This window comes from Palaemon carinicauda, chromosome 32 (genome assembly GCF_036898095.1).
Source record: "Palaemon carinicauda isolate YSFRI2023 chromosome 32, ASM3689809v2, whole genome shotgun sequence".
Taxonomy (NCBI): domain Eukaryota; kingdom Metazoa; phylum Arthropoda; class Malacostraca; order Decapoda; family Palaemonidae; genus Palaemon; species Palaemon carinicauda.
This window is the reverse complement of record NC_090756.1, coordinates 81,225,113-81,244,084: the sequence shown is the minus strand read 5'-3', so window position 1 is coordinate 81,244,084 and position 18,972 is coordinate 81,225,113. Positions and strand designations below refer to the sequence as shown.

Sequence of the window (18,972 nt, the reverse complement as noted above, 5' to 3'; positions counted from 1 at the left end):
TCCCAGAGAACACTCCTTGATCAGGTTCAGGATCAGTTAGCTCCATAACAGTGGTCTTGGTATGCAGTGGGGAGACTGAGAGTACCTTGAGAAACAATTAAAGAACAGTAGTGTGGTCATACACCAACTGTTCTCGGTGTGAATCCAGTGTCAGGTAGGCTGCGTTAAGTAGGTTCCTACCAAGAACAAAACAAAAGTTAATGTCTTTGGCAGTTACCACCTCAGTTAAATGGCGGTAGTCTCCAACTGGAAGGACACTTCACCTCTAACTGGAGATAGCCTAGAATGCTGGTGCAGGTACCGGTCACCTCCTCTAACCGTTCTCCTGACAGTACCTGGTACTCTATTATTATTATTATTATTACTAGGCAAGCTACAACCCTAGTTGCTATTAGCCCAAGGGCTCCAACAGGAAAAAATAGTCAAGTGAGAAAAGGAAACAAGGAAATGAGTAAACGATATAAGAAGTAATGAAAAATTGAAATAAAATACCTTAAACTTTAACATTAAAACATAATTCATATATAGACTATATAAAGACTTATGTCAGCCAAATTGGCTCAGTACAGACTCATTGACAAGGCAAACCTGTGCCCCTGTATCAACAAGGGCATAGTACAGTACCCGTACAAAGTTTCCTGTAACATTATTAGACCTACTGCCGAGTGTCGAGACATATGCTTAAAACTCGACTTTTCAGTCACGTACTGGTTTACAGGATAATACTCTGTTGGACGGACATAATTACGGAGCTCGATCAAAGGGTTAAAATTCACTCCATTATGACACTGAAGATGCACAAACTGAGGCTTGGTCATGGGTGGATCTTGATAAATTACAAGACATGTACCAAAATGGACCCATATTTCCAGGTTCAGTATCTTAGACGCTACCAAGAGCAACTCCTGAGCTGGGGCTGTACCTGGAAAACATATTGCCTTGATACTGTTTCTGCTAGTTTTGTCCAGTTTAAAGCCTAATCAACCGGCGTCTTTCAGAAACTGCTGAACTAAGGCATCCCGGAGTTTGGCTCCCATTAGCGTAGAGTCGGATGCAACACCTGACCCTTTCGTCCAGCAGTTCACGACGAATTCCAAAGATTCTGAGAGAATATGGACCACCAGAAATTAGCGGAGCAATGGCTCTACTCCCTAAGAGCCTCTTTGGCTGAATTATATCCCAATACTTGGAGCCTGATGTCAGCAAATGCTCTACACACTTGAAGTCCACACAGCTGATTTAATCAGGATTGCCAGTACTGTATTAAGCACGTACTTGTTCCTGTCACCGTAGATTTTCCTAAGGGGCTTGACACCTCTTTTAGGTGATCTGCTTGTCTGTCTTAACTGTTTGCTGGAGATGTATGATGATGGCGACATCATAACTCCCGGGTCTGGGAACCAAAATTTATGTAGTGTTTTGCGGTCTGTGGTTGGACGTAGCATGCTGACTGCCTAGTGTCAGAATGCCAACCACACTTGAACTTCTCACTACACAAAATAAAGATAGAATGCCCAGAGATCTGAACAAAAAGTAAACAGTCAAGAAAGAAATCGGGCACTGGGCACCACCCCTTGATTTTATGCGGGGCAAGAGAACCCAGAAACGACCTTAGATCTTACCTCTTATATTTTTATCTTGAGTATACCGACTCTCTTCCACCTGCAAACTGCACTGAGTTCTTCGGAACACTGGAAAAGCTCATGGGTTTAGGTAAGCTTCGCTTGCGCATGGCTACATTAATAATTCATAAAATAGATAAAGAATTAAAGTCTAAAGGCTGGGAATGAGGAAAATTATCAAAGGAATTACATATGGCATATATATTTAAGAAAATTATTCATTTTCAAAATGAGAAAATAATAATTAGGAAATCTTGTTCTACTATATTGAATAAGACTTTACAAGCAATAATTGGACTAAAGAATGAATTGACAAAAAAAAAAAAAGCCCTCTTATTTGTCACTCCCATACCAATACAACTACCCAATCTCCTCATTAAATATATCTTGGTTCAGCATGTCGATTCAAATTTCATGGAACTAATTATCCTCTTTCATTAATATTCCCCTACTATAACGGAAGTGGCACAGCATTTAGGTGTACAACTAATGAATGTAGAACTCTAAACAAGTATCTAGAAAGAGCAGCTGTTGAGAAAAGCAACTCAATAACTAGATAAAAATCAGCTGCTGAATTCAACATTAAAACAAGTGGACGGAAAGCATTTGACGCAAACCTTTTAAAATTGAGGGTTTAAACAGTTTTCAAATATGAGGACACACACACACTAGCATCTTTTCAGGAGCAGATGTGCTCAGAAAGGACAAACATGAATTATATATCCTCTTCCAGGCAGGCTTTAGTCTCTCATAATAAATCAAAATATGATTACTCCTTTGAATCCTTAGGAAAAACACTTGAGTCAGGTTTAACAAGGCAATTAAGCTTGTGATGCAGAGCCTATTTTCACTGTTTGTAAAGTATACAGGATCACCAAATGCTACGGTAATGAACGTTACCCAATATAGTACTTCTATGAGGTCCCCCTAGAGGTGACAGGCAAGGGAATGGTTGTTTAATTAGAAATAGATTTCATTTGTGTTTACATCAGCAGAGAAAGTCAAGTTCATCAACAGAGAATTCAATCAAAGTTGCCCTAACTTTAGCAGATATCTCAGCAGGTGCTCTTACTATCTACAGTTCCCTACAGGGAGTAGGCTGTGCTGCTAATTACCTGTTAAGAAAAAAAAAACATATTACAGATTACTTGGGACATTATTTTAAGAGAGGTTTCACCCCTTTGCTATGATGATGTGCTTGGTAATACACACCGTGATGTCAGGATACGTCATCTATATTATTATTATCATTACAGTATTATTTTGTTCCAATGCCAAACATATCTTATGCTATTTAATAGGGATTATCTTTTGGCTAAGCTGAAGACTAGCCATTAAGACTTTAATGCTAGTTGGCAACTACTCAACCATTAGTTAGTGGGAAGGTGGAGGGGGTAGCCGTATGTGCCGGCTACCCCTACTCACTTAAACGTCAGTAATGTAACACCACTTTTTCTTTTGGCTTTGGAGAGAACGGATGTGTCCGCTCACTGCTCCCTCATAAGACTTGGCCATACATACCATTGCTTTCAATTCTCTTTTTCAGGTGTGATTGTTCTCCTTGATGCTCCTTATGCGCTTAAGTCCAGGGCCTAAAGGGCACACTAGTGGCACCTTCATGTCCACGGTTGAGACCAACTCCTACTCTTTGTGTCTGACCGGTAGAGGGCATTGCTGAGTGTAGGGTTTCACCTGCAATGAGTGTAGGGAGTGGTCTGCCTCCCAGTGGGAAAGGTTTGGGCGCCGGCGAAAGAAGAAGTCTTAAAAGAGAGCCTTTGCCTTCGGGGTCTTACTTGGGGCTAAGACACCTCAGACAACTTCTCTCACCCCCCCCCCCCCCCAATCTCTTCCTTAAGCTCCTCCTTGGTTTGCCTCTTCTGAGGGAGATTCGAGTTGGAGAGTAAACCGATTAACTCTTTGGCAACCCCGGGGTACTGGGGATGTTGTTGCTTCTCCTAGCAAAGCACCTTTGCCTCCGCCCTTGGGTGAGCCTTTCTTCCTTTCAGATGTGTTGCAGGCTTGGCTGTCTTTGGGTTTGGCTGGACCTTCTTCCAAGGAAGTCCTTGAGCTTCTTCAGCGAGGTGCCCAAAGGGATTGCTCTCCTGTTACCTCTGTTCTTGACGTCTCTTCTCTTGTCGACGCTCTGGGTGTGTATAAGTCCCATCTCTCGCCTTCCCCTGTTCCAGCCAGTTCTGTTTCTTGATCATCGCACCCATTCACCCTCTCGTCGATGACCTGCTGACGACAAGTCCCCCCATCATCTTCAGACCTCTTCGTCTTCGAGGGACCATAGTCCGCTACGTTCTTCCTCCTTCGGGCAGCGCTCCAGTCTGCGAGATTGGCGATCTTGTCATTCTCTAGGTTGTGATCGTTGGTCTTCTCGTGATTGTCACTCTCCAGCTCGTGCTTGTCCCTCAACATCTCGTGATCGTCATTTGCCGGTGCGTGGTTGACGCTCTGTTGACCGTTGTTTTCTTGCTGCGGTGGATCGTCATTCTTCAGCTGCATATTCGCCCACAGCTTGTCATTCATCAGGATAAGACCTTCCAAGGCGTTGTTCGGCGTCTCGTCCCCCCCAGGCGATCTCCCACTAGATGACACTCTCCTGCCCAGCGTTCTCCAGCGCACCTCTTGCCATCTCGCTGCTGGCCCAGACTCTGTTCGCCTTACCGCAGATTGCCGACGCGACGATCTCCTGCTCATTGATTGCCAACTCGTCAGATCTCCATCTCGCCAATCACCGATGCGTCACTCTCCATCTCATCGCACTGCCCTTATCACTCTCCAATGCAAAACACTCCAGCTCATTGCTCACTAACGCGCCGCTCACCAGCTCGTCGATCTCTAATGCGTCAATCGCCAGCTCATCTATCTCCTACGCATGCTCCCCAACGCATTGCTTGCCATCGTGACGCTCTCCAGTGCATCGCTCCCCTACGTGACGATCAGATATGCGATAATCTCTTACGAGTCACTTGCCAACACGTCGCTCGTCATCTCATTGCTCGCCTACTAGATGATCTTCATTGCGGTGCTCCCCAATCCGTCGCTCGCCATCATGTTGCTTTCCTTTTCGCCATTCACCTGCTATATGCTATATGGTTACCTGCTCATAGATCTCCAGCTTGTGATCGTCGATCACCAACTTGTGATCGTCGATCACCAACTTGTCGAAAGTCTCCAAGGTCTTCCCAGCCTTCTCCTCCTCGTTCTCCATCTTTTGCTCGTGAATTTAGTGCTCCCGTGCATAATTTTGATGTTTTCACACGTGTTTCATGCGCTCCTGCAAACTTATCACGAGTTTCCAGAAGCAAGGAGGCTTCTAAAGAGGCCTCGACTTCTACTAGAGCAAGCAGAAGGCTTGTTCCTAATCCAGGCTTCAATTGACCAACAAATAGGTACGCTGATGTGCCTATCTCGGTGGATCACCCTTGGAAAGTGTCAAAGGAGGATCACCAGATGCCTGTTCCCTTCTATCTTTCCCTGAGTTTCAGGCTCCAAGGGAATGCTCAGCAAAGGAGTCCTCTACACCTTCAGGCCTCCCCAAGGACATTTCGGACCTGTCATCTGTCGTTGAACAGCCGTCTTGGTTTGACAACCTTATTAAGGCTATCAAAATAGGGATGGTAGGCACGTCCCAGTATACTCCCAGACAGAGGCCTGCTGTTGTCTCTACTCCTAGGATTTCATTGGAGAAGTCGATTTCCTTCTTTTCCTCAGTCTTTCCGATTGACCCCAGGAAGAGACCTGCTTCCACCAGGGATCCGGATTCATCGATACCCTTTTCTTCCATCGGTAGTTTGAGGGGGGGTGCAAGGGGTACCCAGGGAATTAGTTAGGTTTTCAAAAGCTAGGAACTAACACTTGTCATGATGGCAAGAAATAAGAGGAGGATGCCAAAACAGACTTCTCCTTACACAGACCTTCTCCACCCTCGGATGAGCAGGGACTTAGGTTCTCTTTGTGAGATCTCCCGTGTGCCTTACTGTACTTTCGACTGTCTCCGATCGAAGTATATCTCCCTGAACTGCGGCCCTTCAGACTTCCTCTGCTGGAAGAGTATTTTCCGTTCCGTTTGGAGGCTAAGAATACAAAGACGGTTCTTAAGAACATGAAGGCGCGGGAGGCTCCCATGCAAGAGAGGACCAGATGATCTCCTGTGGCGGGATCCTCACGTGATGTACCTTCGGTTGATGGCTTCGACCCATCCCAGGCTCCTAAGGGTGAGAGCTTGGAGGTGGATGAATACTTGGGACTCAGGTGAACTCCCACCTCCTTTCATCCAATGGAGGAGGTATTGTGAGGTTGCAGACGAGTCTCTTCCGCCACTGACCTTATATCCTTCTCTTGAGGCTCTCTCGAGGGGTATCCTGATAGAGAGACTTTTTGGGCTTTTGGCCTCTTTCTTTGCATCTATTGGAAGTTAGACCTCCTCCTTGGAATGTGTTTCGCATCCTTCGAACCCTGAAGGCTGATCCCTATGATTCATTCCTACTTGCTTTAGCTTCTGCAAAGTGAATTAGTGAACTTTATGGTTTTTGGGTGCAACAATTGGTACATGGTCTTGAAATATTCAGAAGTAGGGTGATTCCATTTAAGATATCATCAACCTCCAAGAAAATTACCAGAGATATTCTTTTGTAAATATTTTATTGGTGTTAAAAAGAATATGCCTGACTTAGAAGCCAGGTCTCTTTTTATGGAACTTGTTGCAGAACATAAGGAATCAACTTTTACATATAGTGATGGCTCCAAATATGATGACGGTTTTATATTTGGAGTATATAGTAATGCTTTTAATAGTAGAGATGCACTTCCTCAAACAGCTTCCATATTTACTGCCGAACTGTATGGCATACTAACCGCCATTGAGAAAATAGCAGAGGATTAGGGCAATTTTACCGTTTTTAGTGATGCAAGGAGTGTCTTTCAAACTTTAGAAGTTTTTAATTCCAGTAACCCTTTAGTGTTAAAGATTTTAAAATGGCTTCTTATTATTGGACTGAGAGGCATAACAGTTCAATTTTGCTGAGTTCTGGCACATGTAGGTGTGTCTGGAAATGTGAAGGCAGATTTACTGGCAAAAAATATTGCAACCGAGTTGCTACCAAGAAGGTATCCAATTCTCTGTGATGATTGTTAACCCAGCATTTAGAATTTGATTCATAATAATTGGCAACAGCATTGGGATTGTTTAGTTGAAAATAGAATGAGAGAAAAGGGATTTTGACGAACCGCCGCCGAGAAAGGCACAGCGGATCCAAAATTAAAATCCACATTACTGGAAAGAGAACAAATGCCCGGTACTGAAAAAAGCTGTCAAAACAAACTGTGGTACTTAACATTGGTAAAGGTGAAGTAGCAGTGCCAGTCATGATGAATTAAGCCAAAAACGGGACAAAACACCAAGAGCACAAAGAATAACGACTAAGCGAGCAAGGCCAAAACAGAAGGATGTCCTAGAGGGTGCTCGTGTTAGGTGTCGGTGGCGTGGTCTAAGTGTGGTTTCTAGGGCCTCTGTTACGGCCCTTCCCTTTGATGAAGGAATAATCTAAATGGAAGACAGCCTGTGAATAGTGGTTTTCACACGCCCCTGATGTATACACGACACCCACAAGGTGCTCGCGTGAGGGTAGTAACCTCTGCATTCCATGCTTTTATCTTTCTCTGGTATATTTGGAAGATTTATATCAGAAAAGTGTAAAGAAGGACCCTTTTCACCGGCCGTCACAGGTCGACCCAGAAATAACAAATGTTATAGCCCCTTGAAAATATAATATAATACCCCGAAAGTGGGAGACTACTCTTTGTCGTCTCCGCATTAGTGTCACACTGATAACACATGAATTTCTGCTAACTGGCCAATACCAGCCATATTTTGACGACTGTTTGGTACCCTTGACAGTGAGGTACTTGTTGATGGAATGCCCCACTAATATTACCAAAAGAAATAGATATCTGTTTGAGGCTCGAGGTAAGGATGGCAGGTTCATCCTTGCAAAGATTCTTGGACATGATTTGTCGATATTTTTAGATTACTTTAGAAGCAGGTCTTCTGAAAGATATTTAACTTTTAAAAAGACATTTTTGCTATCATGGTTTTAATTGAATATTCTTTTATTCTTTATTTATGATAAAATATATCAGCATCAATGACCTTGGATATCAGGATGCAGGAAAATTTCAAATCAATCAATTATCTGCCCCCATTTGGAAGTTAGACCTCCTCCTTGGAATGTGATTTGCATCTTTCAGTCTCTGAAGGGTGCTCCCTATGAACCATTACCCCAGGGTACAAATAGCCACCTTACTCTGAAGACGGGGTTCCTACTTGAGTTGCTTCGGCCCAAAGAGTTAGTGAACTGCATGGTTTTTCTTAAGACATCGCCTATTCAAAGGGATGCGAGTGGTAATTCTCAACTTCATCCCTGAGGTTTTTTGCTAAGACTCAAAATCCAGGGGTAGCGGATCTTAAATTCAGGCCCTTCCGGATTGGGAGTCTTCTTTCAGTAACCGAAGACCGAGACCAACTGGTACTTTGCTCAGTGAGGGGTCTGAGGTTTTTCCCAAAGAGAACAGCATCAGCCTGCCCCAACATGTTGGCACTCTTTTTTTCAGCATAGGTAAGGTCAAGAGGGTCACGATAAACACCATCTCTGCATGGATCCGCAAGGTCATTGACCTGACAATCAACCCTGATTCTCCTTCACCATGATGACCCAGAGCTTTTGATGTCAGGGGCATTCCAACGTCCCTGGTGTTCAAAAAGAACTATTCTGTGATGTAGGTCCTACAACCGGACATATGGAAGCATCAGACAACCTTCACTGCCCACTACCTGTATGACGTGACCCACAGGAGCATGGAAACATTTTTCATTGGTCCTGTGGTGGCTGCACAAGTGGCTTAAACACCTCAGGCTCTTTGATGGACACATAGCAGAGGGTTGAGGGCTGAGGTTACCCAGGATTAGTCTGGGGTAAATGGGTAAGAATGACTGGCTTCCTTTCTTTCCTTCACCTTCCTCTCTCTTGGGGAATCAGCACCAAGGTCCTAAGCACAGCTGACCTCCCCTTTCTGCAGGTAAGAACCATTTCCCTTGTGTAACCTTGAATAGAAGCAATACTTGTTGCATCCCTAATACCTTTAGCGAGGGGGGATTGGGTAATGTCTAAGGTACTCTCAGAGATTTCTATGACTCAGAGAACAGCTTGCGTAGGCTGCTGATTGTGCGAATTACTGTAATTTTAGTGAGGTGTTATGATTTCTTCCAACTACGATCCATATCGTGAGGAGAGAATCCCGGGTCAATACCAAGAACCAGTTGGTATGGACTTTCACCCTCCTAAGAAGAAAGTCATCCATATAAATAGCGATGGTTTGTATAGTGATGGAGCAATTGACGAATTTGGAAGTAATTTGTGTTTTTTATAATGATACAGACCTGGAGCTATTTATTCAGATTAGCCCATCAGCACCTATCCCTCGAGAAATTTCTGCCTGCAAGCAAAGTTGGTGCTCAGCCCAGGTTTGGGAGTGAGCGGACGTGGCCAGCTACCCGCCCCCTCCTCTCTTGCTAACTAGCAGTTGGGGTAGTTATCCATTGTTAAAAGTCTTATGGCTCGTCTTTCAGCTACGCCGAAAGTAACATGCCTATAAATAGCTCAAGGTTTGTATCAATAGGAAAAATAAAAATTAATTCACAATTTGTAATTTTTCCAAATTTGTTTAGCTGTTAAATTAGCAGGTTTGAATGATTTTATGCATAGTGATATTGATTCCTATTAATCAATGTTAGCTCCCATGAGCTTTATTATGTTAATTTTAATACTCATGATTTAAAGGCAACCTCAGCGCTTTATGTTTTGTAGACATTAAAATAATGGCAAGTGATTGGTTTTGTGATTTGCTTTATGTCTGAAATTTTCAATATTAAACTTACCCGATAATCATGTAGCTGTCAACTCCGTTGCCCGACAGAATTCTACGGAAGGGATACGCCAGCGATCGCTATACAAGAGGGGGGTGTACTCACAAGCGCCACCTGTGGCCAGGTACTGCAGTACTTCTTGTTGACACCACTTCAATTTTTCCTCTGTCGTGCTTCCGGCAAGACGGTCATGGATACGCTTATAATTTTGGAGTTTTGTTCACGGTTTTTGGTGAAGTATTGCTCTAAGATTTCAGCTTTCGCTATTCAGGAAGTTTTATTATTAGCTTAGCTAGCTTTTGGAATTAATTTGATTAATTATGGTGACGAAGAGAGTATGAACTCTCTTTCACCTTTTAATGGCCGACCCTTCCCTTAGACGGAAGTGTTGGTGTCTAAGAGAATATAGACTCTCTTTCCTAATTTTGCTTAACAAAAGTTATAGATTTATTTTATATCTCTCCGCCTTTTATAGGCCTCTTCGATTAACTTCCTTTTTTATAAACTTATTAAAATTAATTTTTATATTTGTTTATATTCGACCTTTCCTAATAGTAGGCGGTCTTTTCTTGTACCGAAGTTAATTAACATTGAGCCCGTCATTTCGGTTTTACCTGTTCACATATTATGCTATTTTAATGTTTTTGAAAGAATTTCTTTGATAGTCTCGTACTGTTTCAAAGTGGAACTAACGTTTTGTTTTGTCTCTGCAGTTGTTGACGTTCAGAACGTTCAACTTGCGCTCTATCGTTACGATAGAGAGAGAATTTTCACGGTGTCACGTTGCAGTAAGAGTAAACCGTTTCTAGCGTTAAGTTCATTCTTTCTTAGCTTAATGGTTTTAATTCTAATAAAGGAACTTTTTATTTGGGAAATCTTTCAGTTTTTTTCCTTTAACAATAATATGTTTTAACGATATATATGATTGGGCTCTTCTCTCAGGTTCTAAGTAGAGAGAGAGAGAGAGAGATATAGAGACGGAGGGAGAGAGAGCTGGATAAACGTTTCGTTCAAGCGAGTAACGTTGTTATCGTTTTTGCTCTTCTCCCTAGTCTCTTTAGGGGAAGAAGGTAAATGTTTCTAGAGTTTATTCTTGTTCTCAAGCTTTATGCGGTGAGAGATTTTAAACGTAGTTTATTTGATCTAGTGTTTAGTCTCTTTCCAGCCACTGAATTATTTATCTTTCATTAGATTTTTCTGTTACATTGTAATTCTGTTTTCGCAATTACTATCTTTTAAGGAAGGATAGAATTGCGTGTTTCAGGTACAAACCACTTAAAGTTTCGAGTTCAGTGAAATAAGTGCAAACAGAAATTCAAAAGTGATAAGTGATTAGCGCAAAGTGTTTCAGTGTTGTGCGTGAGGGTACTTCTGTGCGTGCCAGTCGTCCTCCCAGTCCGGGACCTCTTGCAAGCTCCCAAGCCCAGGGGAGAAGCAATGTCGAAGGGCAAAAGGGTTCGGCAGGCCTTGATCGGCGCACAGAAGTATCCTCGGTGGTTGCGGGCGTGTCTTACAGAGACCGTCACTCCCACCCGCAGACGATTGAGCCCTTATTTTGCTCGTCTGCAGAAGAAATTTAGGGGAGAAAACGCTGGACTCAGGTCTCAAGACCTCTTAAACGTAAAGTCCAGACCTCTAGAGTTCAACAACCCGGATGCAGTCATTGGGTTAGCTCTGACTCTCCGCAGTCATCAGGTGACTGCACACCTCCTAAGAGAGGTAAGGCGATGCCTCAACAGACCTCATCTTCTATTAAGGCTTTGCCTCAACAGACCTTATCGTCTGTTGATCCCAAGACGACTTTGCTGCAGTCCATGCAGTCGCAGCTTGCGGTCTTAATGCGTGAGTTTCAGGCTGAGAAGGTTACACCTCCTCCTGCGAGAGCTCCGCCTCACCGCAGTCCAGTCTGCCAGGCGTACGAAGTTGAGGTTCCTCAAGCTACCTTACCGCGTTCGGAGTTGCCAGTTACCAGCGTTGTGCAGCAACCTTAACCTTCCTTAAGGCAACCTCAACAATGGGAGCAGGAGTCTTATGCCTTGAGGCAAGATTTTCTTGCAGTTAGACCATCTTCGAGGCAACAACCTCTTGAGGTACGACAACCTCTACCATCCTTGAGGCAGCCACCTCAGCTCTCGCAGCTGCTACCTCAACTTTCCTTAAGGCGAGAGCCTCAACTCTTGAGGCTAGCTCCTCAGGAACCTCAACTCGTGAGACAGGAACTGCGTTCTGCGCAGCCGCTACCTCAACTCTCGCAGCTCACACCTCAAGAACCTCAACTCGTGGGTCAAGAGCCTCTCTCTGCGCAGCCACCTCAACCATGAGGCAAGCGCAACTCTTGAGGCAGCAACCTCATGCTATGAGTCAGCCACCTCAACGCATGCATCTGCCACTTTCTCCTCAACTTGAGCCTCTTCCCATTCAACTTGGAAATAACAAATGACAATAATAACACCTCATTACTTTCATAACTTGCATTTGTAATCATATACATGTATGCCTACACAAACATTATGATAATGGAGGTTATTTGTTTTACTTAAATATAAAAATATATATGTATTCCTTGCAATATATTTTTAACAAAATCGCAAAATATGGCAAAAATATCTTCAAAACAAAAATGAATCATGAGTTATGAATGTAAGGTAAATATTATGTTGATATTAAAACCCCAAGCAAGCATGCATGAAGTAATGCAGTGTTGCCAACAGGGCGAGTTTCCCTTTCCTGAGGTGAAGTAGATTATAGTACATTTAGTGCAGCTTAATTCTACGATTATCATGCCGGCTATCAAATTCATCAACAAAACAGTCTAAATCAATTCCCTCGGCACGTGCACTTTCAATGGACATTAATGCGATATTACTCAATCTAGCACTGGTCATGGAATTTCTGAGAAATGTTACACGCCATGCAACATGCTCTGCTTACCTTACAGCATGCTCTACATACAGCATGCTCTGCATACAGCATGCTCTGCATACCTTACCGCATGCTTCTCAGTCACACATCTTTGGTTGTTGCCAACTCACTAGACTGTCAAGCAGTTTCATAACGTTGCCTTCTAGTCTGCTGCTTTTGCACCAGTGAAAACCTCACTGAGAGAACTTAGCTTTTCTCGGATATGGTCCCTGTAGATGAGAAAGTGCTTTTCTCCCTCCTTCTGATATTCCCTTGAGGACTCTGTCATTTGGAGAGGAGCCTTTAGCTGCGTAGCCTCTTATGGACTTTTATTTAAGCATAACATGCTTCCAGGGAAGGTAATGGTTCCACTTCAGTCGCTAACCCCGTCTGTTACCACACCTGCTCCCATAGACCTTGAGCTGTGTTGCAAGACATGCAGTCCAAGCTTAGTCCTTGTTAGAGGATTTTTTGTTTACGGAGTCAGTGTGTCACTGGGAAGACGTTCAACAACCAGCAGAAGTGACTTGTTGTGACGCAGTGCGGCAACCTCAGCAACCCGATAAGGAGTTGTCTGTACGACCCAGACAGTCTAGACAGCTTCGGGTTGTCACTGTACTTCCTCGCTTCCCCTGGTTGACAGTTCACAGACTGTGCAGCAGTACCATGATCTTGTGTCCGGCTCCGTCAGACGACTGGCTTTTAAGAGCTCCCACAAGTCGTCGCTGTCTGGAGATTCTCAGATGGACTATGGATCTGACCAAGGAACTGGGCCTCCTGGTCAATTTTGAGGAGTCTCAGCTCGTCCCATCCCAGACCATTGTCTACCTGGGTATGGATCTTCAGAGTCGAGCTTTTCGGGCTTTCCGTCGGCTCCAAGGATCTTCCAAGCCCTAGAATGCATCCAGAGCATGCTGAGAAGGAACCGATGCTCAGTCAGGTAGTGGATGGGTCTAACAGGGACACTTTCATCGCTGGCCCTGTTCATCGTGTTAGGGAGACTCCACCTCCCCCCCCTTCAGTATCATCTAGCTGCTCACTGGATAAAGGACATGACGCTAGAGACGGTCTCAGTTCCTGTTTCCGAAGAGAGGAGGTCTTCTCTCGCGTGGTGTAAGAACAGCTTTCTTCTCAAGGAAGTCTACCTTTGGCTGTTCAGAAACCCGACCGCCGTCTCCTCTCGGACGCATCAGACACGGGCTGGGGTGCGACTTTGGACGGACAGGAATGCTTGGGAACATGGAATCAGGAGCAAAGGACACTTCACATCATTGCAAGGAGTTGTTGGCGGTTCTTCTGGCCTTGATAAACTTCAAGTCCCTCCAGCTTAACAAGGTGGTGGAGGTGGACTCTGACAACACCACAGCCCTGGCTTACATCTTCAAGCAGGGAGGGACTCTTTCGTGGAAGTTGTTCTAGATCGCAAGGGACCTCCTCATCTGGTCTAAAGATCGAAAGCTCACGCTGGTAACGAGGTTCATTCAGGGCGGTATGAATGTCATGGCAGATCGCCTCAGCCGGAAGGGTCAGGTCATCCCCACAGAGTGGACCCTTCACAAGAATGTTTGCAGCAGACTTTGGGCCCTGTGGGGTCAGCCAACAATAGATCTGTTCGCTACCTCGATAACCTAGAGACTCCTGTTGTATTGTTCTCCGATTCCAGACCCAGCAGCAGTTCACGTGGATGCTTTTCTGCTGGATTGGTTCCATCTCGACCTGTATGCATTCCCGCCGTTCAAGATTGTCAACAGGGTACTTCAGAAGTTCTCCTCTCGCAAAGGGACACGGCTGACGTTGGTTGGCTCCGCTCTGGCCCGCGAGAGAATGGTTCATAGAGGTACTGCAATGGCTGGTCGACATTCCCAGGACTCTTCCTCTAGGAGTGAACCTTCTACGTCAACCTCACGTAAAGAAGGTACACCCAAACCTCCACGCTCTTCGTCTGACTGCCTTCAGACTTTCGAAAGACTCTCAAGAGCTAGGGGCTTTTCGAAGGAGGCAGCCAGAGCGATTGCCAAAGCAAGGAGAACATCCACTCTCAGAATCTATCAGTCTCAAGGGGAAGTCTTCCGTAGCTGGTACAAGACCAATGCAGTTTCCTCAACCAGTACCACTGTAACCCAGATTGCTGACTTCCTGTTACATCTAAGGAAAGTAAGATCCCTTTCAGCTCCTACGATCAAGGGTTACAGAAGTATGTTGGCAGCGGTTTTCCGCCACAGAGGCTTGGATCTTTCCACCAACAAAGATCTACAGGACCTCCCTAGGTCTTTTGAGACCTCAAAGGAACGTCGGTTGTCCACTCCAGGCTGGAATCTAGACGTGGTCCTAAGGTTCCTTATGTCATCAAGATTTGAACCTCTCCAATCAGCCTCTTTTTAGGACCTCACATTAAAAACTCTTTTCCTCGTGTGCTTGACAACAGCTAAAAGAGTAAGTGAGATCCACGCCTTCAGCAGGATCATTGTTTTCACATCTGAAACGGCTACATGTTCCTTGCAGCTCGGTTTTTGCTAAACGAGCTTCCTTCACGTCCTTGGCCTAAGTCGTTCGAGATCCCAAGCCTGTCCAACTTGGTGGGGAATGAACTGGAGAGAGTACTTTGCCCAGTTAGAGCTCTTAAGGTACTATCTAAAAGGTCTTAACCTTTACGAGGACAATCAGAAGCCTTATGGTGTGCTATCAAGAAACCTTCTTTTCCAAGTTCTAAGAACTCAGTTTCTTACTATTCAGGCTTCTGATTAGGGAAGCACATTCTCATCTGAAGGAAGAAGACCTTGCTTTGCTGAAGGTAAGGACACATGAAGTGGGAGCTGTGGCTACTTCAGTGGCCTTCAAACAGAACCATTCTCTGCAGAGTGTTATGGATGCAACCTATTGGAGAAGCAAGTCAGTGTTCGCATCATTCTATCTCAAAGATGTCCAGTCTCTTTACGAGTACTGCTACACCCTGGGACCATTCGTAGCAACGAATGCAGTAGTAGGCGAGGGCTCAGCCACTACATTCCCATAATCCCATAACCTTTTAACCTTTCTCTTGAATACTTTTTATGGGTTGTACGGTCGGCTAAGAAGCCTTCCACATCCTTGTTGATTTGGCGGGTGGTCAATTCTTTCTTGAGAAGCGCCGAGGTTAAAGGTTGTGATGAGGTCCTTTAGTATGGGTTGCAGCCCTTGATACTTCAGCACCTTAGAGTTGTTCAGCCTCCTAAGAGGAACGCTGCGCTCAGTAAGGAAGACGAACTTATTTAAGGCAGAGTAATGGTTCAAGTCGACTTCCTTACCAGGTACTTGTAATTTCATTGTTATTTTGAATAACTGATAATATGAAATACGGGATACTTAGCTTCTTGATATACATGTACACTGGTTTTCACCCACCTCCCTGGGTGTGAATCAGCTACATGATTATCGGGTAAGTTTAATATTGAAAAATAAATTTTTGAATATACTTACCCGATAATCATGATTTAATTGACCCACCCTTCCTCCCCATAGAACCAGTGGACCGAGGAAAAATTGAAGTGGTGTCAACAAGAAGTACTGCAGTACCTGGCCACAGGTGGCGCTTGTGAGTACACCCCCCTCTTGTATAGCGATCGCTGGCGTATCCCTTCCGTAGAATTCTGTTGGGCAACGGAGTTGACAGCTACATGATTATCGGGTAAGTATATTCAAAAATTTATTTTACTAATGAAAATAACATATTTCAGGAACTTGAGGCACGCCTCATGCAAGTGGAAGCCCACAACAAACAGCTACAGAACCTTCTTGCGAAGAGTCAGGGCATTGCTGTCGAGACAGCTAAGATCAGGAAAGAGAGGCCCTTTGATTTCTCCAAGTGAGTTTATATTTTCTTAGCACGTACTGCATTCTCTCCCTCAACTTTGAAGTTCATGTGTTAGTTGTTGATGCACTGAAAAGGAGGAAATTTGAAATCACCTTTGGTTTTGGGTTTCTGAGGAAAAGAAAAGAAATATTGGTAAAAGTGAGAAAATGAATAATAAACGATATTGTATTTACACTTTATTTCATAATAATGATTCACAGTTTTCAATTCCAGGTACTCCAAACGTCACGTTCTACTAAAGTTCGCTTACTTAGGATGGGATTACAATGGTTTTGCAGTGCAGGAAGACACTCCGTTAACAATTGAGGCACAAATCTTTCATGCATTGTTGAAGACTCGTCTAATAGAATCAAGGGAGACTTCTAATTACCACCGGTGAGATATTTGGAGGAGGATTTTTTTACTCAATTTTTTTACCTCACTGTACTTCATTTTGCTTCTACCCTATATATTACAGTTCTACTGTCTAGCGTTCGTCTTCCTTTTTTCATTAGATTTCCAGATTTTCATTAATATCTTGGATTTCATTCTTTTTTGCGCTTACTGAAAAATTTCTCATGTGTAATATCATCCAATACAATTCCCATTGGTGCAAGCAATAAAGTTTTCGCTAATTAATAACAAAACGCAATAATGGCTCATATTGGTAATCATTACATTATTGCTAATTGTTTTAAGCACAGATCGTCCTCAACTTACAAAGATTCACAGATACAAACACAAATCCAACTGAAATCATGAATCTCAGATGTCGTACTAAAAGTTTGTACGTTTACTGTAATAAGACAAAGAAAAAATGTTGATAAGACTAATAATGTTAATAATCCACGATTGATAAAAAATATCGAGAGCACCACAAAATAATTCAACACTTAAGAATCCAAAAAGAAGGATGTAGTTCAGATGGCGCTCGCGTCGTGGCGTGGGTGGTGTGGCGCTGGGGGTTGGCTAGGGCCTTTGTATCGGCCCATCCTTTTGACGAAGGAATTAACTAAATGGAAGACAACCTGTGAATAGTGTATTTCACGCGCCTTTGCTTTATACACGACACCCAAAAGGTGCTCGCGCGAGGGTTGTAACCTCAGCATTCCATGCTTTTATCTTTCTCTGGTATAATTGGAAGGTTTTATCAGAAAAGATATATAAGAAGGACTCTTTTCACCGGCCGCCACAGGTCGACCCAGAAATGTTACTAAGGGTTACAATGTTGATGGGGCTAATAATGTTAGTAAGAGTCATAATGTTGATAAGGGTCATAATACTTGTTGATGAGACTAATAATGTTGCTAAGAGTCATAATGTTGATAAGGGTCATAATGCTTGTTGATGAGCCTAATAATGTTGCTAAGAGTCATAATGTTGGTAAGGGTCATAATACTTGTTGATGAGGCTAATAATGTTGCTAAGAGTCATAATGTTGATAAGGGTCATAATGCTTGTTGATGAGGCTAATAATGTTGCTAAGAGTCATAATGTTAATAAGGGTCATAATGCTTGTTGATGAGGCTAATAATGTTGCTAAGAGTCATAATGTTGATAAGGGTCATAATGCTTGTTGATGAGGCTAATAATGTTGCTAAGAGTCATAATGTTGATAAGGGTCATAATACTTGTTGATGAGACTAATAATGTTGCTAAGAGTCATAATGTTGATAAGGGTCATAATGCTTGTTGATGAGGCTAATAATGTTGCTAAGTGTCATATTGTTGATAAGGGTCATAATGCTTGTTGATGAGGCCAATAATGTTGCTAAGAGTCATAATGTTGATAAGGGTCATAATGCTTGTTGATGAGGCTAATAATGTTGCTAAGTGTCATATTGTTGCTAAGGGTCATAATGTTGATAAGCAATATCATATTGTTTAATACAGTAAGCAAAATGACATTTACAATAACCAGATATCTATTTTATATGAAACGGGACTACGGGTTCACGTTTGTAGCTGGAAATCATAGGCATGGGAGTCAGGTTAGGTCTACCCTAGGCCATAAATAAAGAAGATTGAACTGACAAACAATTTGATTGTACAAACAGGTTCTTGGAACCTATTAAGTTTGTAAGCTGAAGACCTTCTGCATACCTCCGAGTCACATTTCATGCCTTATGCGACTCGAGCAAGGGTATGCTGTAAAGCTGAGAGTAAAATTTAGAGCAAGGACACGTTAAGAGAAATGGGTCATGTAGATGGGCATACAGTACACAAAAGCATACTAATGAAAAGGGAAAGGCAGATATAAGTGTCGCTCCATTAACACTGCAAAGGGTCACCATCACCCCACTCTTCATCATCAGTTTTTCTTACATACATTCTTGGTAGTAAATATATCCCTCAAAGAGATCTGTCCTACAAATATGATCTGCATTTTCCAGTTGAAATATGTCATGTTTACGTATTTACGTTTACATAACAGCAATACCATGTACTTCCATACATTGTTTATTTACTTGGTAATATTTCAGATGTGGTAGAACCGATAAAGGTGTAAGCGGATTTGACCAAGTCATTTCTATTACACTTCGGAGTCGGCTAACGTCGGGAATTGGTGTAATCGTGGGGGATGAAAAACCAGCTGGATGTGTGGATGATGATGACCAAGAAATTGGTTATGTCATGCTACTAAATAAAGGTAAAGCATCTGCATATGTATCCCTATTTGATGGTCAAGA

The 18,972-nt window shown here is 43.2% G+C and overlaps 1 protein-coding gene across 2 annotated transcripts in view; it reads left to right on the top strand.

The window, feature by feature from the left end:
• Positions 1-18,972, top strand: part of LOC137625411 (tRNA pseudouridine(38/39) synthase) — an 87,775-nt gene that overhangs the window by 15,336 nt on the left and 53,467 nt on the right. For both annotated transcript variants that reach the window (XM_068356316.1, XM_068356317.1), the window contains exons 3-5: positions 16,167-16,294; positions 16,517-16,678; positions 18,766-18,932. In XM_068356316.1, coding sequence (XP_068212417.1) covers positions 16,167-16,294; positions 16,517-16,678; positions 18,766-18,932 — 457 coding nt within the window. The remainder of the gene's footprint in view (positions 1-16,166; positions 16,295-16,516; positions 16,679-18,765; positions 18,933-18,972) is intronic.